Source organism: Suncus etruscus, chromosome 6 (assembly GCF_024139225.1).
Source record: "Suncus etruscus isolate mSunEtr1 chromosome 6, mSunEtr1.pri.cur, whole genome shotgun sequence".
Lineage (NCBI taxonomy): Eukaryota > Metazoa > Chordata > Mammalia > Eulipotyphla > Soricidae > Suncus > Suncus etruscus.
The window spans coordinates 43,784,368-43,809,395 of NC_064853.1; the positions used below are offsets into that span (position 1 = coordinate 43,784,368).

The window sequence follows — 25,028 nt, forward strand, 5'->3', positions numbered from 1 at the left end:
GATCTCTGAGACATCTCCCTGGCCCCTTTGATTTTTTTGGTTTTGTATTTTACTTCTTCCTAAAGAGTCAAGTCATGATTCTTTCTATTTATTTCCCATGTTTTTCAATCTATCTTTACACCTCAGATTTTAAAAATAGAAATCACAGTTTAGAGAGCATACCTTCAGACCTTGTTCTACCATCATTCTACTTAATTATTTAAATTTCTTCCTGCCCAGTAGATTCAAAGAAATGCACTTTTTAAAAAAAATTTTTATTTTATTGAAACCATTGTGATCTACAAAGTCCTTCATAGTTAAATTTCAGATATACAGTGAGTCAGGGCCACTCCTAACACCATTGTCGACCTCCCTTTACCAATGAACCCAGAGTGCATCCTATACCACCACCTTCTGTTACCCCGCTGGCCTGCCAGTATAACAGCCCCATTTAAGTTTAGATTGTTAAAGTTTAGATCTTTTGATTCTATTGTCATTGACTTTGGCTTGGATATTTAGTTCTGTCCTTATTTTTACTCCACCAATGCCTCTGAGAGCAAGAAAATGCACTTCTACAGACTATTTTATTTAGTTCATTTGAGGGCCACACTTGGCAGTTCCCAGGGCAATATTACTGGCTCTGTGCTCAGTCATCATTCCTGGAGATACTCCAGGAACCATATGTGGTACCAAAGATCAAACCTGAGTCAGTTGCAGCCAAGACCAACACCCTACCCAGTGTACTATCTCTCTGGCACCTATTTTAAAAATCCAATGATTTATTTTCTAAACAACTTGTAAAGAAAACAAAATATGATCTATTTGTCCATAAAATGGAACATTATTTGATCACAGGAAGAAATAATATACTGCCTCATGCCACAGAGTGTGGAGAAACCTTGGAAAGTCTGCTCAGTGACCACTCAGTCCCACTAGGCCTTACATTATATGATCCATTTACATGAGATGTCCAGAATTAACCAATCCACTGAGACAGATGATAAAAATCAGTCATTGTCAAGTGAGGGAAATGGGTTCAGAGTTTCTTTTTGAGATGATCTAAAACGTCCTTGATTCCATTGTGATGTTAGATAATTCTGTGAATATAGGAAACGACACTCAATTGTGCACTTTATGTGGGTGAATGTATAATGTGGGAATTCACACTCAATGAGTCTGCTAGAGTGAGCTAGAACAGCAAGCCTGCTGCAGCTTCCCTGGCCTGGGCTCTGCTGCTTGGCATAGGGGTCCTGTGCCTATGCCAGTGGGCGGATCAGTGGAAGAGGATTAACAGAGTCAAATTCCAATTCCCTTCTATGATTTGAGATTGTGTGACTTTGGAGCAAGTTATTGAACCTTCCAAGTCAATGTGCTTAGTTGTAAAATGCAGATGATCACATCTCCCCAACAAGATTTCAGTGAATGACCAAGAGAAACTATACGATGGGGCCTCCAAACAGGCTCTGTGCAGGCTCTGCACACAGTTTTATCATAGCCTTTACAGGGATTTCATTTCTGCAGGATCCCAAGGGGATCAGAAATACATTTAAAGAATCTCTTTCTTGGTCCAGAGAGATGGTCCAGGGGTTGAGGCACTTGCGTAGTACATAACAGACCTGGTTTCCATCTCTGGCACCCTGAGCCCTGCCAGAAGTGATCCCTGGGTACAGAAGTAGGAGTAAGCCTTAAGTACCCCAGCTGTGCCCTCCCCCCATTTTTAAAATTTTCTTCCATATAACACATTCCTATCAGAATGTCTTCGAGAGCAACTAAGTTTTCATCAGCAAAACCAGGCCAAACCATAGAAAGAAAATCTAACTGATTTTCAGGTTTTCAGGTTTACCTGAAACTACGAAGCATTGTCCTGGGAGAAATAACTGAAGTTGCTGACATGCAGCCTCAGAGGAGGTAACAACTGTTACACACTCCTCCTAGCCTCTTACATCTTCCCCAGAGGAGAGTCCTCCCATTCCCTATATAAACAAAGGCACATGCTAGAGCACTTTCTTGAAAACACACATGTCACAGCAAGGCAGTGAGGTAGTGTGGCTTCCTCCACAACCTGTTCTTGCTCACTCTCTCCTTTCTTCACCAGGCTTTGAGCTCATCAAATGTGAGGACCCGGGAACGCCTCTATATGGCTACAAGGCTCAAGATGGAGGTCACTTTGCTGGGAGCTCTGTGTCTTTTGGCTGTGATCCTGGCTACACACTGCGGGGGAGCGAGGAGCTGCAGTGTCTGAGTGGCGAGCGCAGGACCTGGGACCGGCCTCTCCCCACTTGTGTCGGTAGGAGCCTCTTTTTGTTCCCTAGGGATCCCCTGATTACCCCAGTTCAATCTCTGCTCTCCTGAGATTCTCAAATCTCGTGGTACACAGGCCTCAGACCTTGAGCCAGCTCACTGGACTGATTCTAGGGTTCTTGGACAACCCCACCTTGCCTCATCTCCTCAGCCATACCTCCCCCTAGGGGGCATCACAGGTAGGCAGGTGGCCCAGTTTTGTCACACATTTGGAAAGTGGAACATGAACTAAATCATTCCCTCTGTGTGGTTATTAGGTTGGGTGGGAGTGCAAAGATCAGTGAGAATGAAAGGCTGAACTTCTCATCTGGTAGCACCAGGACTGATTGACTAGATCCCAGTTTCTGGGAGAAAAGTGGAAGTAATGCTTTCTCTGGGGAAAGTGCTATAGAAAACTTAGGCACTAGCATCTTGAGAAAGGGAAGATACTCTCCTCTGAAGGGGAGGTGCTTGCTGAGATCAGTGGAGGAGCCCAGAAGCTTTAGTACCATCTCACAGGACTGCAAAGACTGACCGAGAGCAAAAGTGGGAACGAGGCCCAGCTTATTGTTTCATGTGCCAGGCCTTGTCCTCCCTCCTCCTCCTCTAGCCCTGCATGGGATGTCCTCTACCAAGACTTCTTGCACCCTGATTTTTGACTCCTAACCCTACTCTCCACCCTCTGTCCCCCACCCTCAGAATGTTTGGGCAACTCTGGCTACTTTAACAGCCACCAGAAAGCATTTAAATGCCTATCAAGTGTCACATGGCACTGGTACAGATGTGTGCTTGTCTTTGTGCAGAAGCCTGTGGAGAGTCCAGAGGCAATGTAATAGACATGTAGATCATGCTGATGATTGGTGAGCACTGTGAGAACTATATGCAAAGGGTCAAGAGGAAAGAGGGAGGTGAGGTTTCGGTGGAGACTCAGGAGGAAGTAGAGTTCCAGCAACTGTGGGATTAGAGTTGAGTTTCTAGCCAGATTGTATGAGGGCTGAGACCAGAAGCAGCCTGTGAAAGTGCTCAAGCCTATGTTCCTTCCCACCCACAGCCCATCCCACCCCCTGTCAGCTCCATTTTAACAGGCTCTGCTTAAGTGTCTAGCATGGTATCTAAAAGGTAAGAACTTAAGCCAGACAGTGGACAGCCCAAGTCTGTGTGCCTTAAGGGACCAAGAGACATCCTCATCCATGGTGCTGAGGATGGCCAGTTCATAGAAATGCCTGGTCTCGTCTCCTCATTTTCATGCCCATACTAGACCCATACTATGCATTAGGAGTGAGGAAAAGGATAAGCACAATCCAGCAGGGAGATCAAGCCTAAAGCTACTTACTATGTGATGACTCAGCCAACCAGTATGGAAGCAACCTGAGGAGACCCATAGATGGTTCTGTGCCCCATGAGACTCTTCATTGTCACTTATAGAAAGAGTCCAAGGTCAGTTGCCTATTTGAGACCTTGACCCCAATCTTCTATTTCTTCTAGATCATCTGAATCAGTTTCCTAAAACTCTCTGCCATGAATCTCCTCTTCATTCTAGCTCATGCTTCCCTGATGCAGACCCTGATATTGATTTGCTCGAGAAGCAATAATCTTCTTCCCATTAATCATTCTTTTTATAAACAAGTATAAACTCATCTGCAATGTGTCAAAAACTAGCCTAGGCACTTGATTCACACATATTAGTAAGATAAAGTCCCTGTTGCCTCAGATTTTATAGTCTTGTGAAAGAGAGAAACATGTTAATTATGTAGAAGGTGTGTTATGATAAGTTCTATCCATGGGTGGTGGAGATTCAAAGGAGAGCAGTGTCAGCACTGCCCAGGAGGACTGTCTTACCAACATGTTTATGAGGCTGTTGGTCCAGGCCTGGTGTGCCTGGACTTTTAAAGTTAATTAGCTTTGACTGGGCCAAAAGATGTTGGAGGGACAGCAAGAGGTCAAAGAGAGATCTGATGGGCAACAGGGAGCTTATGGGGTCTCCTGAGTTTCTGGGCCTCTTTTTAGGAAGGAGTGCTTAGTATTAAAGGATGCTCCAGCCAGTTTCAGAAATATCCTTCCCATGGCACTGCTGAGGGTTGGCAGTTATGTCACTCTAGAACCAGTAGGGGCCTGAGTCTGGCCTCTAGAAAGAATGCCCCCACAAACACACACTCTATCAGCAGTGACCCCTCCTATTATGTTTCCATCTCATTCCTGCTGTTCATGATCAGGTCCATTTTACCCATCCTGCAAGGTGCTGGGAAGATGAATATCCTGGCATCCTAGCATCCCTCGTTCCACCAGTGTGTAAGGTAACATGCTCCTCTGTGCTTCCAGTTGCCCTGCAGGCTCTACTCTGGGAGAACAAAAAGGTCACTCCTTCTCTAGACTCACTCAGAGAATGGGTGCAGTGTCCTATGTTCTATATTCTCAGCATCAAGCCCATTTACTTTCATTAAGCAGGTTTAAGTGTCTCTTCACATACTCAAATGCTTCAACAATTTTGAGCATTGAGTAGGTCAGGGCCTTGTTTTAGAAATTTATTGAGATAAAATCCAGTTAGGTGCCAGAGTAGGCACAGTAGAGTAGGCAAGTTCAATCTCCAGCACCTCATACAGTCCCTATCTCCTGTATTACTACCCCTGAGCACCACTATTTCCCCCCAAAATTTTACATATCATACAATTCACCCATTTAAAGTGTACAGTCGGGGCCAAAAATAGCTAAATAGATTGCATACATGTATTGTGTACAGGAAGTTTGTTTAATGATCGCCTGAGCACCCTAAGAGCAAAACTTGAATACTGAGCCAAGGGTAGCCCTTGAGCATCACAGAAAGTGACCCAGAAAACAAAGTATATGAGGCAATTCTTTTTATGCCCATTATAACCATTCCTAACTGCTCCCTCTCCCTCAAAATGTGGCCTTCTATAATGTAATTTCTGTTTCATGTATTTGTAGATTCTAGATATTTTATATAAATAGAATTATGCAATCTTTTATATTTGGCTCGTTTAAACCTGGCATATTGCTTTTGAACTTAGCATATTGTCTTCAAAGTTAGTTCATATTGTAGATTATGCTGGCATGCTACTTATGTAAAATAATATTTTGTTACGTGGATATTCCATATTAGATTGTCTACTCCTCAGATGATGAAATTTATTTAGGTTGTGTCCAATAGAGGGAGATTCATCAGTCAAAAAGTACCTATAAACTTCTTTGGTGACTTTTCATGTAAAATCATGTCCTCATTTCTGTTGGTCATATGCTCAAGAGCAGAATTGCTGGTGTGGTATAGTAACAGTTTAGCATCAAAGAGACTCTGAAACTGTCATCAGCAATGTATGTGTTTTGTATAGAGGTATTATATATAGCCTTTCTTTAGTTCATTATCTTTAATTAGTTGATGTCTCTTCTTTGATAATAGCTACTCTAGTGAGAGTGAGATAGTAACAACTTAGGCTTTTAATTTGCATTTACCTTATTGCAAATTATAAGAAATATATTTTAAGTGTTTACTGGCCAACTGTATCTCCAAGAAAGGTCCTTGGAGAAAGGTCTCTTCAAACACTTGGCCTATATATCAGTTGGGCAGTCTGTCTTCTGTTACTGAGTTGTGGGAGTTTGGATTGTTTGCTTGTTATTTGTTTGTGTTAGATTCAGAGATTTTAATTGTATTTGCTGTGCCTAGTCCACTGGAATGAATTTAAAGAGTTAGCTCATTGATGTTAGCAGTGCAAATCACCTCATGAAACTCATTTTTCTGGGGTTTCTTGCAGCTGAGTGTGGAGGGACAGTGAAAGGAGAGGCATCAGGGCAGGTGCTATCCCCTGGATATCCAGCTCCCTACGAACACAACCTCAACTGCATCTGGATCATCGAGGCTGATGCAGGTTGCACCATTGGGTAAGTTCCCAGTCCAGAAAAGTGACTATGGCTGTTGTTTCTGGGATTTTCAGCAGCAGTATAACCAGGCCACTGTTAGAGGTTGGCCCTGTCATGTCCATGCTTCCAAGAGGCCTGGTGATAAGCATTATTTGCAGAGACTCTGAGTTTGGACTGAATGTACAGAAAGCCTTGGAAGTGGAAAGGGCATTATCAGCCACAATGGCTATTGTTGTCTCCACTCAAATAATTCTCAACCCCATAAGCAAAGTTCTATCAGATAAGTTAAGGGTGTAGCCTTGAAGTCTTATGGATCTCATTCAAATGGGAGTCCTGTAGGACCTGGAGTATTTCTTATCCTGGCTCAGTCTCCTCCTCCTCTCTCTTGCAGACTGGGCTTTATTATAGTTGACTTGAATAACATGGTTGTGAGTAGAATGGTAAATTTACATGTGGATTATTTTTCAGTAACTACAGTTTAGTCTTGTAAATGTAATTACCTCCTATATGTTTTCCTTAATAACATTTTTCTTCTATCTACTTTAAACATAACTGCATCTAACACCTATAACATAAAATATGAACTCATTGACTATGTTTTGGTAAGGATCACTGTCAACAAGCTAGTACTAGTAAACTATTTTGTGCATTCAGAAATTTCAGGCAGAGTTTTGAATGTCTGTGTCTACCTCAACTCCCACACAGTTCATGGGACATCTGAATTCATTTCTCATAAAGCACTAAGAGGAGACCTCACTGCTCTGTGCTTATCAGAGTATAGGAACTGAATGACTCATGAGCACACGGTTCTGTGATGGCTTCTCCCCAGTGGGTTAGGGTCAGCTTAGAGGTGGACACACTCAAAATTTCTTCTCTCTCTGTTTCCTCAGCCACAAAATGAGGAAAAACCTAATAGCAGGTGGATGGTCAGATGTCTTGTTTTATATATATATATATATATATATATATATATATATATATATATATATATATACATAAATACACACACAAAATGCAATACTATAAGGCTATAAGAAAAGCTTTCAGTTTACAACTTGGATGGAGGTGTAGGCCATAATGTTAAGCAAAATAAGTTAGAAGGAGGGACCGGAGCAGTAGCGCAGCAGTAGGGCATATGCCTTGCACGATGCTGACCCAGGATAGACCTCAGTTCAATTTTTGGCATCCCATTTGGTCCCTCAAATCAGGAGTAATTTCTGAGTACATAGCCAGGAGTAACCCCTGAGCATCACTGGGTGTGGCCTCCCCCCAAAAAAAATAAGTTAGAAGGAGGAGAATTACTAGATAATCTCACTCATCTGTGGTATATGGAGAAATAAGGGAGTGAAGGTGTCAAATGATGGCAAATCTTGGGACCTGGATTACAGAACTGACAATGCTAAACAAGGGGGTGTGGCAAGGGACAAAAGGTGAACTGGAGGTAACACTTGAAAATGTGTAGCGAGTCAGACATTTTGGTGGTGGTGAAGTGTAGTAACTGTGAATATTAAAACCATATAGGGGGCCGGGAAGGTGGCACTAGAGGTAAGGTGTCTGCCTTACAAGCGCTAGCCAAGGAATGGACCGCGGTTCGATCCCCCGGCGTCCCATATGGTCCCCCCAAGCCAGGGGCGATTTCTGAGCACATAGCCAGGAATAACCCCTGAGCATCAAACGGGTGTGGCCCAAAAACCAAAAAAAAAAAAAAAAAAACCATATATATGTGAGCACAATTATAAACATGTAACTTAAACAGTGCTGTACTAGTAAATTTAGAAAACATTTTTAATGAGGAAAAAGCATACTTATAGTTTAGAATTACAGAAGAAATAGTTTAAAAAGCTCAGTCCAGTGTCTGCTCTTGTGTACTTCCATCCTCAAAGTGTAATCTTCCCATATTACTGCCTGGTTAATAGAATTTGCCTGTTGAAGTTTCCAGGAGTGAGAAAAGAAAGGAGTATCATCTTCCCTCTCTCGCTCTCTCAAGTACAGGCCTGTCATGTAGGTTGTCTTTTTCACTCTCTCAGCAGCCCCATTAGTAATAGTAGTAAGCCCTAAGAAAAAAGAGCCATTATTATCACTTCCACTTCACAGATGAGAAAATCAAAGTCTCAAGAGTATGCCTAGCGTGTCTACGTTGGCACAGTAAATAAGAGTTAGGATGTGAATCTTTCAGACTCATCACAGTTGACCACATTGCTGGGCAAAGCTGGACCTTGAGCTATGACTCAAATAAGCTACAAGAAGAAAAGTAGAGTGGGTGGCAAGATGGCAGAGGGAGTTGCAAGGAAGGAAGGAAGGGAGAACAAGAGAATTAGAAGAGATAAAGTCTGCCTGTAGTGGGGATGCTTGAGAACAAGCCTGGGTTCTAGAGTGGTTTAGCATGAGTCCTAGCTTCTGAGGAGTTAAATGCTATACAAAGGAGGCTGTCATGGCAGCTTTTCAGTATGGTCAGCCTACTGAGATTACAGCAATGCAAAGAGCTCCTAGAAGAAACAGCACACACACTATGCCTCGATCCAAAATTTGGAATATCACTTTGCATTTCCATGTCACATTCCATTCTCTTTTTGGAACAGATAGCCATCTTACAACATTTGGCTGTAAGAATGTTGAGTAGAATTCATCACAGGACTGAGAATATGGAGAGGAAAAGCTTCTGACCTAGATGTGGTTAGTCAGAATTTGAAAGGTTATAGTTCTACTTTGACAGATTAAAATTTCTGCAACAGATCTGAATCATTAAGAGCCCCTGGTTATTTATACATTCCAGGTTTCTCTTCTTCAATTTTCTTTTTATCAATGGCAAAGTGTATCATTTTGAAAACACAGCTTGTACAGTCACTGAATAACACCAATGAAACAACCCAGTTAACTCCTTTAGTTGTCACATTTCTTTTGTCATTAGATTTTTCTATCAGCCTGAAATGTGTGTGATAAGCTTTCTGTCCTGCAATCAGTGCAGCTTGGTTATATATCCCTAAAGTGTAGAGTGAAACAAAGAGAGGGTCTCTAGGAGAAACTTGCTGCCTGGGAGAGCAATCAATTAAGAGGGATGATGTACTGCAACCAGAGAGATGAGTGTCTGCTTACTCAGTATAAACACACATGCCCTTAAATTTGGTGCAAAGAAAATGAAAGAAATGTCAAAAGTGTTTTATGTGTGCGAGATAGTTTTTAACCATTTTTATTGAGGTGCCACAATTTATAATACCATTAATCATAGTTTTCACGTTTACATTGTTGAAATGGGAGTTTGCTCAATCAAGCACACCAATACAAAGTCATGGCAGGAGAGCAAGGAGGCCTTTATTTACACAGTTCATCTGATCAGCGGATCCAGGCTAGGCAAATATCTGATATCTTAGACAAAGCTCAGGGATCTCAAGGATTGTTTTCTAGGGTGGGAGTGTAAGTACATCATGATCATAGATATCATAGTGAAGCTGGGGCAGGCTTCCATCATAGTGTCTCAGCATTTTCTTAGCTTGAAATAGGAAATTCATTCCAAGTGCAGACAGGGTAAACATCTTTAAAACTTTCCACCCACAAGCATAACCATCTCTTTTTTTTTTTTTTTTTTTTTTTTTTGGTTTTTGGACCATACCCGGCGGTGCTCAGGGGTTACTCCTGGCTGTCTGCTCAGAAATAGCTCCTGGCAGGCACGGGGGACCATATGGGACACTGGGATTCGAACCAACCACCTTTGGTCCTGGATCGGCTGCTTGCAAGGCAAACACCACTGTGCTATCTCTCCGGGCCCGCATAACCATCTCTTAACTTACTAAAAATCAATATAAACTCAAAACTACAGATACTTAGCCTAAATTTTCATAATAGTCATTTCAACACTAGACCCATCAACAGAAAGCCCACTTTTCTTCACCAGTGTCCCATGAACCCTTCCCAATTCCCCCTGCTCCCCATTCAAGATCAATTCTCTAGACAAAACCTTTAGATCCAATGACTTTGACTGTTATTCCTTTACTATGTTTATTTTTAATCCCACAAATCTCTTCTTTTTTTTTAATTATGTACATGCCACCTACAGGTTTTAAACAAAGTCCTGGATAAATGAGCTCAGTAGGGCTCTTGTGATCTTTTCACTGGAAGGACAAGTTAAATATAGATTCAACCTGTAAACTGTAAATGGAACTAGTTTCTGGACACTCACCTGCTCAACTCACCTCTGATTGAAAATTATTTTTAGCATCCCAGTCCTAGAAGCTCATATCTTGTACTCATTTTATGGTCATCAAGACCTCAAACTACTCCTATTCTCCAATCTTACTTTCAATCTTATTTTCACTCTCTTTTATGGCCACTGCAGACCAATGGTGGCTTCAGGACATATTCTCAAGTCCCCTCTGTATCTTTGTTTTTATCTCCAAAGACTTTTGTCTAAACTCTCCATCCTTTGGGCATGTCTCAGCTCACCTAGGACGTCTTCCCCAAGACTCTTCAGGACATACAAGGAGCAGTTTCTCCTGTTCTGAAGCACCAGTGCTCTTCATCTGACACTATTTCTCCCTTAAACTACCCACTTATTGACCTTCCCTACTAGATCTGTGGTCTTTTTCTGATTCTTTTTTGTAAGTTTTCTAGCTCTCAACTCTATGTCCCAGTACCTGGAAGAGATTGAGCAGCTACTAAGTATGAGGACAAATGAGTGAATTAATAAATAGAACAGGACTAGACCACTTATGACTAGTAGAACTCTGATAATTCCTCAGAATTAATTGGACAATGAATGAAGAGTTTAAGAACTCTCTTTACTTTGTGTATAACTGCAAATCTAGAGGTTTTCCTACCTGGAAGCATCACTCATTCACACATTCATTCCCACCTATAACAACTACTTAAGACATTCTGTTGTCTGTGACTGGCAGTGGTCCTGGCCCCACCGAGATGAATGAGACCCTTTTCTTGCTGGCAAAAAGGAAACATTTGAGTATGTACAGATGGAGATGGTGAGGGAAGGAGGAAGAAGGATGAATGGTAGCACAGTCCAAGAAGCTGTCTTGGAAACTTGCGATTAGTCCAGAAGGACAAAGAAGAGGAGATACCTCAGAAGGAAGGCTGACAGCTAGGGAAGTATAATCAAGCTTAAGGAGTAGGAATTGAACCCCTGGGATAAGAGGATCAACTCTAATTGAGTGGGTGAGGGCAGCAATGGGAGGTCAAGCTTGTAGAGCAGCCAGAGCAAAAGCAAGAGGCTGAGATATGCTAGTTGGCAATCTTGAAAGATGGGAATATGCGTCTGGGAATTCTGGGAGAAGAAAAAAGAATAAGTATAAGAAGAGCAGTGCAAATGAAGAAGGAACAATACTCTAGGCATGTAAGCAGGCTTACCAACTGGACCCTCCTCCAAAAACATGGAGTTGGGGACTTTTTGCTTCTCCATTTTGTTGTGTAACATGCAAGATGTAAAACATACAGAAAAATTGATAGAACTGTACCAACAATGTGGACTCAACAGCTGTGAATGTTATGTCATATTTGCTTTCTCCTGTTTTTTCTGTTCTTTCATCCTTTTCTGTGTTCGTTTTTTTTTTGTTGTTGTTTGTTTGTTTGTTTTGGTTGTTGTTTTGCTTTGTCTGCTGGTCTATCTGTTTGTTTTGCTTAATCACTAGAAAGTAATCATAGACTTTCTGTTGCTCCTTCCTAAGTGCTTTTGCCCTGCCTCTTCTGAAAGATTCCTAGCTCCCTCCTGGCTCAGCACATTAGCATGCCAGAGACACACAGCATTAATCCCAGGAATTAAGGTAGAGGATAAGGGTGGAGGAAAACAGAGCAGATTGGAGCAGCTGTCTGTGAAAGCACAGAAAATCAATGGCAGGATTTCTGACAGGAATGAGAACATTATCCCCTATAGAAACTTCAGGTCAGGGCTGTAGAGTTGCTGAGGGTTCCCTTTCTGACCCTCAAAAAGGGAGGTTCCAGGCTCTCCAAGGAACTTTCTGAGCACCATAACTCATTCATGTGTGCATACATGTGTGTGGACCCCGAGGTGACCTTTGCAAGGTAAAGGTGATAATAGTGTCAGTCCTACCCTTGAAGGTTTTCTAGAGCCTCAGCATCTTAGAGCTTCAAGAGAGCAGTTGTCTTGTCTACTGCTGAAAAAGAACCCCAGGTTGCAGTAACCCCATCCTTCCTCATGCCCAGCTTGCCTTTGCATCCACACAGGCACCTATTCTATGTCCTCTCTTCCTCCCTCCTACTTTCCTCCTCTGTGTTTCTACCCTTTTCTCCATTTCCTCCATTCTCCTCCTCTCTTTCTCCTTATCACCATCTATAATCCTTTGCCCCCCACCCCGCACTCAATCTGCTCACATTCTTGTGTAAATAACCAATAGCAAAACTAAGAAGATGTCAACTAAGACAAAATGTGCAAAAGCCCCATTTTGAGTTTCAATTCTTATTCAATAAGAGGTCTACTTAGTATGTTTTTAATTGAAATGCCTTATATAGTGTGCTTTATAAAATTTTGATACACATTTTTAAAAATTCAGGATACCAACAAGAAAGAAATGTGGAGACTTAGAAGGCCTAGTTTCCTTCCACTTCCCCATGAGTTTTGGTTCCACATAGACGCCATGGTGACTGTCCCTTTGTTCCACTTTAGTTTCTTAGGTGATTGAGACCCACTATATACCCAAAATGAACATAATAAACACTGCTTCTGAAACAAGATTATCTCCATGCATGCCTCAGTAACCTGCTTTTTCTGTTTTATCATGAATCATCATCTTATTATGTCAACATCTATCTATCTGCCTTATCCTGTGTGATGGCTTCAGGGAGTTCTTCATGGACACAATCATAACTTACTTAACTGCTCCCTTTTTGATAAAGGGAATACTTTTCGTTTTTCACTCCGGTAAACACTCTGGTACATGAATCTTCAAATAGGTGTCCAATGATTTTCTTAAGATATATTCTTCAAAAGCAAATTTTAAGACATGCTCTCAAATTTCCTTCTAGAAGCCACAGCGATTTACACATCTACTCAAAGCTGGCATCCCTATGCAACAATCTCCAGTGTTGTTAGTCTTGGCATTTTCTAGTCTCAGAAAAAAGTAGTATTTCACTGTCTTGGCTGCTTCAGATTCTCTTAGTTTCTTTGGGGAAGTTTATGTTTTTCATATGGTATATTTATTTCTAAAGTCTGTGATTTCAGTTCTTCTTTTCCACCTAAAAGCATTAAAGGATTTTAAAACATTGCTAAACAGTTTTATGTTTTGTATTATCTTCTTTTTATTTTTGATGTTTTGTGCCCTTCTAACTTCTTGGGGTTTTGTCTTATTTATGTGCTATATGTACTCATAGATAGTAAAGAAAGTAGGGGGTTTTGTCTATGTTTTTATACCAAATGTATTACATGTTCCTTTAAACAAAGCATATTCAGCTTCTTTATTGCATTTTTTATTTTTTGTTTTTAACTTTATACTGTTTGCTGATTTATTTAATTAGCTTTCTTTTTATTTTGATGATTGAAAAACTCTTGATCCTATTTTTATTTGCTCAGGGAATTCTTGTTTTTATTAATTCTGTTTCCAACAGTACTTATCCTGTTATTTCTTTCACTTTCTTTTGAAAATATTGTTTTTGTTTTTATTTCAAGTAAACTGCATTTTTGTTTTCCAATTACTCTTAGCAGCCTGCTTTTGTTTTTATCAATGTATTATCATTGTGCATCTCCCTGAGGATGCTGTTTTTATTTTTATCTTGCAATGTCTCCTGCTTTTCCCTGCAACAATTTTAGTTTGCAGTTGGGCCAGTTGGTCTGATTGTTTAATTGGATGCCTTTGAAGACCTAATTCTCCTAACATCTCAAGAGTTATTTTTGCTAATTCAGTATTAAGGTGTAGCTGAAACCTTGACCCTAGCACCAGACCACCACCCCCACACTCCGTGTACATATACACACATGCAAACATACACACACATGCACACTCACTCTGTGCAGCTCAGAAATTTCTCTGTGCTTCAGTTCACTTATCTGTGAAACAAGAATTACCAAAAGTCCCTGCCACCTAGGCAACATGGATAGCTAAGTGGCATCCCTTAACTTAAAACTGTGGTTGGCATGCAACTCCCATGACAAGAAGTCAAGGAGGCAGTAAGCATTGGCACTTTGAGGAGTGCTCAGGAGAGACCATGGGTGATGTAAGGGTCAGAGTAAGGCTCATACCTGGATGTTTCAACAGGAAAAGAGAAAGAGATCCTACTGAGGACTGCAGAACTACTGTGTACCAGCAGGCAGCAAGAGCCCCACCCATTGTGCTATTTCTCTGGCCCATTGTGCTATTTTTCTGGCCCAGTATTGGATTCTTTTTATAGACAAGCTCCAGGGAAGTGACTCGTCTCACTCTGTAGTGACCCAGTGATGTAGATTTTCGTACTACTGTTCACAGTGCCAGGCTTCCCTCATCGTGCTCTGCCATTCTGACCCACTTTCATTTCATTTACTACAACCTGTGCTGAACAACTTTTTAGTAGCAGAAACTGTGTCTCTGTGCAGTGGACTACACACAGATCAGTGCTGGGGTGAGCCTTATCTTTCAGAGAATCAAATTTCAATGGAGATTTACAGTCAAGCAAACAAATGCCTGCCAGGTAAAGCAGATGTTGCAAGCATGTACAGGCTGCCTTCAGTAATAGAGGAAGGTGTTCCATCTAGAGGTATGGAGCCAACATTCCAACAGTGGGTAAGAAGAGTACCAGCATGAATGCCATGAGACTGTAGGGTCTCTCCAAGAGACGATGTTTGCTGGATATAGCTGGAGCTTGTGACATGTTGGGGGTAGGAGGGGTTCTTTGCAGGTCCCTGAAGGCTGAGATGAGGAAACAGAATATTTTAAAGACAGTAATGACATTCAGCTCAGTGCAAAAACTTAGAGCATTTACTCAGTGCCAGGCATTCTGCCAAGCACTGAGGGTATAAATATAAATAAGAAACAGTCTTTTCCCTTGAAGGTCTCAGTCTTATAGATAGAAATGTATGTATTCATTCAGAATTTCTAAAAGTAGAAAATGAACAAAAGCTGACTTCAGCAGATGGAGGTTCATTTTTCTCTTGGGGAAAAAAATAATCAGAAGGTCCCATCCACATCTGGTGCTGCTATTCAGGCTGATGGTCTGGCATCTTTCTTGGTCCTCCTTGAACATTGTTTCTCACGGTTCCCTTGTCAGCTGCTGCAGCTCCAGGCATCATGTCTGTGTTCCAGTCTCAAAGAAGAGGAAAGCAGAAAGGGCCCAGAGCTTTCTCCTAGTCGGTGTGTGCCTATTAACTTAGAAAGAACCATGATCCCTCAAGATATCTGCCTACATCCTATTAATCAGAACTTGCATGTCTGACTGGCGGGAAGGAGAAGTCAATTTTGTTTTGCTTTTGCCATTTTCCGTATCGAGACAGAGAAGATCCATGGAAATGGATAAGCCCATCTAGAGTGTGTTCTACAGATTCTACTATAATGCGATACTTTCTGTAGTTGAGATACATATGAATCACAATAGAAATGCATTTGCAGAGGTAGTCCATAATTTTAAATGGCAAAAGTTGGGAGCAGGGTGTTACAAAAGTGATTATTCTCACTGCAATTCAAAAAGCTTCCCATCTTGGAAGGAGGGAAAGCCCTGGAGTTATATGAAAGATAGGAAGGGGTATATCTACACAGATGCTTCTAGAAGGGCCTACTGTCTGTGGGACAGGATTCACACTTCAGAATGAAGCATAGGATAGATACAGTGACTAGAAAACCAGAGAGGAACACACACTTCTAGTTTGAGGACCCCTCCTTATAGTCAGAATTGTGCTTTGCTACTTGAGAACAAAGTTGGCAGGGATTGAGAGTTCCCTATATCTGGCTATAGGTAAGGGAATGGAGAAGGGCTAAGACCCAGTCTTTAGTGGTTATATCTATACTTTCCCCACCAAGATCTGGGGCCCATGGTGGATAAAGAATGACTCATATCCAGAACTTTGGATGTCTGTTCCTCATGTTCATAGAAATCAGAATCTGATCTTCTTGCTCATCAAGCTAATATGTAGCTAACTGAATTATTTTTGTTACATTTTTAATTAGGAGGGATGCTTCTTTATTATTACTGCAGAGGACAACCTGAAAATTCCATTTTGTCTGTTGCTCACAAGGCAGAAGGATTACTGAGAGAAGGAGGAAAAAGGAGAGAGGGAGGCATGAGAAAATGAGACAGAATTAGTGTTTTTTATTAGCCAGAACCCCTGCCCAATGGAGCTTGTCTTCCTGGGAGGATGCTGGACCAAACAAAACATCTGGCTGTGCTGAAGCCCAGATTCCCCTGTGATGGTTTCCTATCAATCACAGGATAGCTGTTTCCCACCGTGGGCAGCCTGGCTTCTCTTTAACCAGCAAGTGGGCAGCTGGCCCAGTGGAGGCAGAAGGCACTGGAAGTGAAACTTCTGTTTCTGACTCCTGCCAGGAATCATGGCAGTGGATTTAGCAGCCTCCATAAGGTTTATTCTTGAGCAGTGACAGTGAGTTAAACCTTAAATAGAAAAGGTCCGTGTCCTCCCTCTCTAGAGCCCATCTTCTGAAGAAACTGAACACATAAGCACACGCACGGTAGGGTATTCCCTTTCAGATTTAAGGCTTCAACAAGCAGGGATCTCAAAAGTTTTTTGAAGGAGAAGATGTGGATATAAATGTAACTGGAAGAGTCATAGTCCTCTCTAGCAATTTCAATTTTCAGTGGCTCACCTCTAGATAAAGAAACACAAACTGCTTCAAATTATCCAAGCATAATAATCCAGCTGAGCTACAGTAGTTAAATTGGCCAGAGCACATCAACTTAACCACCAGTTTACAATTCCAGAAATGAATTTCCACATCTCTCAGAAGAAAAAAATAAACATGCAAACCAAAGAAACAGACTTTGTTGGTTGGGCACATTGGAACAGTAGACCTCATCCCTTTTGAAAGATAGTAAACAAACAAGGAAAAAATAAATGAATGTGTGTATCTGATGCTGACTAATGATACAGATCATTTCTTTAAAAGAGAACCATTTTCCCACAGAAATAAAAGCAGAGCTTCTGGAAAGCTTTTGTTATCATAGACAGGAGAAATTTTAAATGTGTAATAATTTCTCACTCTGTTGTAAGAAATAGGAATGATAAATATCAAGAAATGGACCATGGGAACAGGAAAGAGGATTGCTAGGGAAGACAATTAAGAGAGTATGTGAAAATAAGCTGAATGAATAGACAGTAACAATTTAAACCCACTGGAGAAATATCTGCTTTGTAAGAAATAAAAGCATTAACATAGAAGACAAACTGGAGAAAATGTGACTGTAGAGGAAAGTATGAAGGTAGGAAGTTGGAAAAGAAGCATTGCCCAGAGTGATGATGGTAATCAAGTACCAATCCAGATGGTATAAATGGAGAAGAGGCAACAAATGAAGCAAAATATATAATGAAACACACATTGCCAGAACCCCTGAAAGGGGAAAGATGGAAGAATGGAGTGACCCTCTATAAAGCTTCTTGATGAGTTGAAAGGACTGATTCCAGGCAAGATGAACTAGTGAGGAATGAAACAGTTCTGAAGATTCAAAACACTTGACACCACACACACACACACACACACACACACACACAATATAAAATCAACCATCCCACAAAAGGGACCAGAGCAATAGGACAGCAGGTAGGGCACTTGCTTTGTATGTGGCCAACCTGAGTTAAATCCTCTACATTCTATATAATCCAGGAAATACCTCCAGGAGAAATTTCTGAATGAAGAGCCTGAAATAACCCCTTAGCATCTCAAGGTATAACCCAAAAATCTTTCTTAAGTCATTTATGGAAAAACAACCACACCACTAATCCAATTCACTAAAGATTATTTTTCCCATGATAACAAAGATAACACCTAAGAATTGTTGATTCAAATAGAATTACAGAGCTAAAGAGATAGTTCAGTGGTTAAGCACCTGCCTTGCATGTAACCAACTCTGATTGGCACCCCATATTATCACCCAAGTCCTATGAGTGATCCATGATCACAGAACCAGGAGTAAGCCCTGAATACCACCAAAACTTAAAACAGAACACACCACACAAATAGAATTACAGGCACAAAAGTCAAATAATCCTACCACTAAGAAATTGTGGTAAATTGAAGAAATTAAAGAAATTGCCCCCAAGTTGCAATAGATAAAATAGGAACCCCCAAAAATACCAGGTCCTAAAACCTGGAAGCTAAAAATATTACATTATTTGGAAAGGGGAGTCCTTGTGATTAAGGCTTTTCTGATGAAGAGAATATTGTACATGGGCACATATGAGACCCTGATTTGAGCTGTGGAACTATCAGAAAGGAAACATTTGAAACAATGCAGCCAGAAGCTCAGGAATATCAACCATATGAGAAATTGAAGAGGAAAAACAAGAAGCATAAAACGAATTCTCTAGAGTGGGTGGGCATTAAATGTGATCACACGACTCCTCATCAGGGAGAGTTAATGCATAGAAACAGATAATGTGAAGACAGACTAACTGGAATTGAACCAGGCTGATAGCTCAGTGGTAGAGCCTGGATTTGAGCTGTGGAACTACCAGAAAGGAAACATTTGAAACAATGCAGCCAGAAGCTCAGGAATATCAACCATATGAGAAATTGAAGAGGAAAAAAAAAAGAAGAATTCTCTTGAGAATCAGAGCTTACATCTACTGACACCTTAATTTCAGCAGTGATAAATAACTGTTGAAGACTTTAGCCTCACCAAGTTTGTGGCATTTTTTTACAGCAGCCACAGAAAAGTAAAACAGGCTTATAAAATTTAGCCTCTGAGAAAATTCAGGAGAAGCTCTAGCACGCACACACACACACACACACACACACACACACACACACACACACACACCACCACCACCACCACCACCACCACCACAAACAGAGAGAGAGAGAGAAATAGAGAGAGAGAGAAAGAGAAAAAGAGAAAGAGAGAGAACTGAAGACATTGAATTTTGTTTCTGTAGTTCCTGATTATTAGTGGTTTGCTAGTTGGAGGAAAGCAGAGGAGAAAGTAAAATATTTGTGGATTTTCTGTCTTAAACAGCAAGAGCAAAATGCTGTTATTTTTCTTAAATTTGATCATTAGAGAAAATGCAGGTTTCAGAGTATTTTGAAAATTTGAAAGATGCTTCAAGTAGAATGAAAACCAAATTGTACACTTTGCAGATATGTGAAAAAGTGTGAAAACAAGAACGATTACGGGGGGGGGGGGTAGGGAGGGGAAGAAGAATATGGCAAGAAAAATGTAGTCACCCAAAGGCATGAAGCAAAAGGATGAAGACTTCCTGGTATTAGTCAGTAGTGATGGCTCACTAGTGCAGGTAACAAAGAACCCCCAATATCCCGGACACTATTTCACAAAGGCTCACCTTCCACTGCCCTCACAGCCCAGATCAGATGCAGTGGAAAGTGCCCCCATGAGTGAAGGCATCCATTCAACAGGTCCCAAGCTCCTTCCACTCGAAGGACCTTATAGCCCAGTGCTCCTGCTATGTTGACCCATTAGTGGGAAGAGAAAAAGGAGCCTTACTGACCCACATTTGCTAAGCCAGGTCTTCCTCTCTCACACCACTGAGTCTGCATCTTCCAACTGACACAAGAGCTTATGCCTCAGAAAGTAAAAGCAGTGTGAAATCACAGTGGTGCTACAAAACTGAGAGAAAACATTTTGGTTCTGCTATTGGGTGGAGATCCAACCACTCTTCCATGAGAGTGAAAAGTGGGTAGGAAGAAGTGGCCATCTCTGGAGGTTCCCAGGGCCCAAGGAGCTTGGAATGGAGCAGGAATTGTTAATTCAGGACCCCTAACAATGAGTTACTTTGTCCCCATCAGACCTTGTGGAAGGATCAGCAAAGAACCATATGAGGTCAAAGGGCAGAGTGCCAGGCTCTCTGGTCCGCACATGGAGCAGGCAGGGGAACAGTAGTGACTACTTGAGGCAGGGAGGGAACCATCAGGAGTCATGACTGAAAAACGAGTTAAGCTTCTGTATCACAAAGGAAAGCTTCTCAGGTCAAGAGGGGAAATATGCTGGAAATAGAAAAAAGAAAATGAAAACAGGTGCATGGATGTAGCAATGCAAACTGGTGAAGGTTGTTGTTCATTATATGACTGTAACTCAATCATGAACAACTTTACCTGTGGGGGAATAAACTAATCTGAACAATCTTGTAACCATGGCATTTAAACAAAAAACATTTTTAAAGAACAAAAGTTTAAAAAAATTGATACAAAATACAGATGAATGTATAAATATAAAAAAATCAGAGATTACACTCTTTGCCTGAAATCAAGGTTAAGAAGTATTAAAAGGAACAGAGAAAATTATTTCAGAGGATGAAATGCTCCGTTCATAGTTGTGCCAAGTGTCATGAATCTTTGTGCACCAAATAACCTAACCAGAAAACATAAGGCAAAACCTGTCAGAAATATTAGCTGACAATTGTAGGAGAGTTTAACATACCTCTTAGGCAAGTGAAAAAAAAAAGATATAGGACCAAAACAATGGAATTTGTTGTGGGCGATTTTACCATGGGTTGATTTTTAACCTCATGTCTCAGCTGGTTTCCTTACAACTCACCTGTCAGCAACATGTCGGTAAAGAAATCTCAGCCAGTTTACAGGAGGGCTAACCGGGTTCCCCTGATCAGCTGCCACAAATCTGAAATCTGAACCAAGGACATGGATTCCACAGCCACAGTTGTTTTCCACAGGACCCATGAACCATTCATTTTGTGGAAAACATCGCTTCCAAGAAGACAAGGGCACAGCTGTCTCTCCCAGTGGTCCTGGTGCCTCGGGGACCAGTGCTGGCTAAGGACAACTGTTACGGAGCCTTTTTTCACACAGGGCTGAAGCCCAGACAGCAGCTAGTGCAAAGGCATGATTCAGTGAGGCAGAGACAAGCATCTGGCAGTAGTCTGGGCACCAAATCTATGCCTACCTCAGTCTCCCTCTCAGACCCATCACACAGCTTCTATGGTGCCCTGAAGCCCAAATGTATTCTCTCACTTCAAAGGAAAAGAGCAGAAGAGTTTTTTTTTGTTTTGTTTTTTGTTTGTTTTTTTTTTTTTTTTTTTTGCTTTGAATACCAAATGGGTCCCAGCAAGAAGTACCTGGGATTTTGTTCTAAACAACAGTGCTTGCTTTGGGCTTTGGTCTATCTTCCCCATTTCTGCTCTTTGGCTAACACAATGCCTTAATTATTATTGTCTGCTATTCTAATCAGGGTTTAATTGTTGGTTTGCAGCTCTGTGGCTCAGAGGGGGGCATTTGAAAAAAAAAGTGCTATTTTCTTCTTTCTGTTACCAATGTCATGGAGGAGCCATGCAAATAAGCTGCACCCTCCAGAGCAGACAGGCATGATCTGTGAACCTGGCACACACACGCACTCTTTCTTTCATAAAAAGAGCCTCGATTAGGACTCTGGGTGTGTGTAGCCACTCAGTTCCTGCAGTACTGACAATTGCCTGGCACACCTGACGGCCTAGAATTTTTCTGGGGGCCCAATCAGTAGGCTAATGAAAGCAACAGTTGGAAATGCTCTGGATTTCTCCTCTAGTTTCATATCTTTTTTCCACATGCAGCAGCAGCAGCAGCAGCAGCAGTGGGGTGGCTATGAAGGGTCCGCTGTGTTCACATTTTCTTCAACCTGAGCCTGAGGAGACATTGTCCAGGAAGCAAGTTGGGCCTTAGGAGGACACATAAGGGATGCAGACACCTGCCAGGACTACTGATACTGTCCTCACTTTCTAGACCTTTTCTCCCTGCCTTAGTGGGAAAACCTGGACAGTGGCAGGAAGAGATAAAGAAATCAGTACTATATGGGAACACCAGTTACCAGGGACCTGTTTTCAGGAGATGTGTGGATGGTGGAACTTTGGATAGACTTTGACAGACACAAAAGTATGTGCAGACCCCCAGAGCAGGGACAATCCCTTGTGCCCACACCTGCAGGCATAGCTAATTGCACCATAAAAACCGAGCTCCAAGGAGAGTAATGGGTTCCAGGGCCCATTAGAGTGTGCACATAGCAACAGATACTAGACCAAGGGCACTGAGAGCCACTCAAGCCTCCTTGGTGGAGAAGGGTGCCCCTTCTTTCCCTGAGCCTTGCTTCCCCCAAGGAAACTGCTCTGCCTGAGATAACAAGGCTTGCCCTGCCTTGTCTGGATACCTAGTCATTGCTGCCTTCCCCTGAGGCTCTCTCTCCCCCTTTAGATTTCTGGAGCTGCGTCTTTTCCTAGATATCTTACTCCCTCTTCACTATCAGTGTCCTCCACAGACCTTCCTTCCACTGCACATCCTCACAATTTTGTTCTCCACAGCTCCCTTCTCCCCTCTCTGAGTGGACTTTTCAAACCTTCAGCTCTAACTTGCATATACCCTATAATTAAACCTTCTTTATGCTTTACTGTAGTAGTTAACACCCCACATTTGGGGACATAAACATGCTGAGTCCTCTTTGGATGTTCAAGTAAGGCAAGGTTTCTGCCTTTAGTATTGACTGTCTCTTCACTGAATGTATTAATAGGTATCCCAGTGCTCTTGAAGAAAGTGCTCTTGAAGAATCAGTGGGACTGGGCTTATAAAAGCTGAGACCATGGGCACAACACCTCCAAGTCTCTTAGGTGTAGACTGGGCAGTTGTAGCTTAGGACTGTGTAGTGATGCCCTATTTCTTACATTGCGGGAGCCCCAAATATAGGAGGTAAGATCAAGGGGGCCATTTTTGCATCAGTGAATATAGGGTCCAAAAATATCCTTGTTTTGGAGTATGAGCAATAAGACAGAAATCAGGTCATTTTCCTTGCACACAGCTGGCCCACATTCCATTCTTAGTACCCCATATCATAACCCAGGCCCACCAGGAGTAAGCACTAAGCACCACAGGTATGGCCAAATAAAAAAAAAAAATCTTTGTTTCCAAGTGGCATGGCCAGGACCATGGAGGAGCATGACTAAAGTATAAATGTTCCTGTAAACTGGTAAACTTTAATTTTTCAGTTTTGCCACACTACAACCACTGAGGGTCCAGTGAAGGTCGAGCCAGGGGCTGGGCAGACAGCTATGAAGGAGACATAAACATAGAAGATGGGGAAGTCAAGGAATGACACTAAAACAGGGGAACAGAGAAAAGGAGTAGCTCTAAGCCTGTGGAAAGGAAATAGGGAAGTATATGGCATAGTTGCCCACTGGATATGAGGTATTTACCTATGTAGGGACTAAAGACATTCACTGGAACTCCTATCATGGAGTGCTTTAAATCTACAGAAATGCATTTCCTCATAGAAGTAACTCCAGTGCCAGGAGCTGGGAAGGAGACATGCTCCTCCTCGAAGCTATATCTAGAGTTGTTCACAGCTCTCTCCTAGCTTCTGTCATTGCAAGCAGTCCTTGCTGGTACCAGTGACAGGACTGGAACATGTTTAACTCACTGCAGATGGTATGAGAACATGGGTAAGGGTTAGAACTTTCCAGGCAAAGGGAAGATGACCAGAAGCCAGAGAGTAAAAAGAAAGTATGGAGATAGGAAGAAAGGGAGAATACAGCAGGGTTTGCTTGTAAAGGATTTTCACACACCCCAGAAGTGTTTTTTTTTTTTCCTCAGAAATGTTTTCTGGAAGTTGTGCAAGGTCAGAGTTTTCTGGCTGGCCCTGGTGGAAGGACAGAATGAGGTTTGCATCCAGAGAATCTGGTGACTTCTTATGTTTCTCTTTCTGCTATTACCTCTCTTTTAATCTTTCCCTCAGGCTTTACATTTCTTTCTTTAAAAAATAAAACTGTGTCAGAGCCCCTGTTTCTACTTGTTCTCCTTGACTCTCTCAATAAGAAGTAGACTGTATGAAAGGAAATTTTTAGGTACCAGTAAATGTAGTTTGGAGATTGGCTCTTCCCAACCACTTCCCCCAACCTGAGGAAACCCCAGGGACTAACATCATTTCCCCCATCAACAAGCAGGAGAAATAGCATCTAAATGGCATGGCTGTAGTGAGGATATTGGATAATATATATGAAGTGCATGGCATAGTTCTCGTCCTCCTCCAGCTTTTTTCTACAGCGCCTTATTTCTCCCATCAGACAGCTGATGTGTCTTTTTCAATAAACCATGGCAGCCAGGCACCAAGAGCAAAGCCTACTCCTGAAGGCTCCCCGTTCACTTTCCTTCTGGGACATGGCGGGGGTGACTTCTTCCACTGTTTTCAGTATTTCAGAAGTCAAATGAAGACAGCCTGACTTTCATCTGCTGGGAGCTGCTTGGGCAAAGCCAAGTATCTGATTCAACCCAGACTGATCCCTGTGGAACAAAACCAAGAATTAACATTGTAGAGAGTTATTTCTCTTAAGACTAAATAAGCATCTGTCCCTAAAGTCTAAATAAAGGTATTTGGTTTGGCAAAGCAAGTCTTCACAGTCTGTTTACCCAGGAACCCAAGGGCTGACCAGACCCTGCAGCTGCCCCCTCGTTAATGCCCCTGAGTCTAGTTTTGCCCTGATGTAGCCCTGTCCTGACAAAAGGACTCATCTGAAGAAGCAAATGAGATACTGCCAGACCATGGCTTAGAATATGTCCATGAATGCCCTTTCCTCATAGAAGACATCTAGACTCCCCACCAATCCACAGGGCCCTTGCCTGGCTGCTCCTTTATCTGTCTCATGGCCAAAGGGTAACTATGAGGCCTTTTTGGTACTTTGAGAAGGCTTCAGGCTGGCTCCTATTTGGGAGCTTTTGTGTATGCTACCTTTTAGACATAGAACACTTCCTCCCACTTTTTCCCTTGCCCTGTCCTTCCCTTCGTGTCTCTCTATGGACTGGGTTCAATGTCCTCTTTATAGT

At 41.9% G+C, this 25,028-nt stretch overlaps 1 protein-coding gene across 1 annotated transcript in view; it reads left to right on the forward strand.

Annotated features, from left to right (window-relative positions):
- CSMD2 (CUB and Sushi multiple domains 2) overlaps positions 1-25,028 on the forward strand; it is a 638,485-nt gene that overhangs the window by 432,887 nt on the left and 180,570 nt on the right. Inside the window, exons 24-25 of the mRNA XM_049775147.1 lie at positions 2,075-2,266; positions 6,024-6,150. Of these exons, the coding sequence (XP_049631104.1) occupies positions 2,075-2,266; positions 6,024-6,150 (319 nt within the window). The remainder of the gene's footprint in view (positions 1-2,074; positions 2,267-6,023; positions 6,151-25,028) is intronic.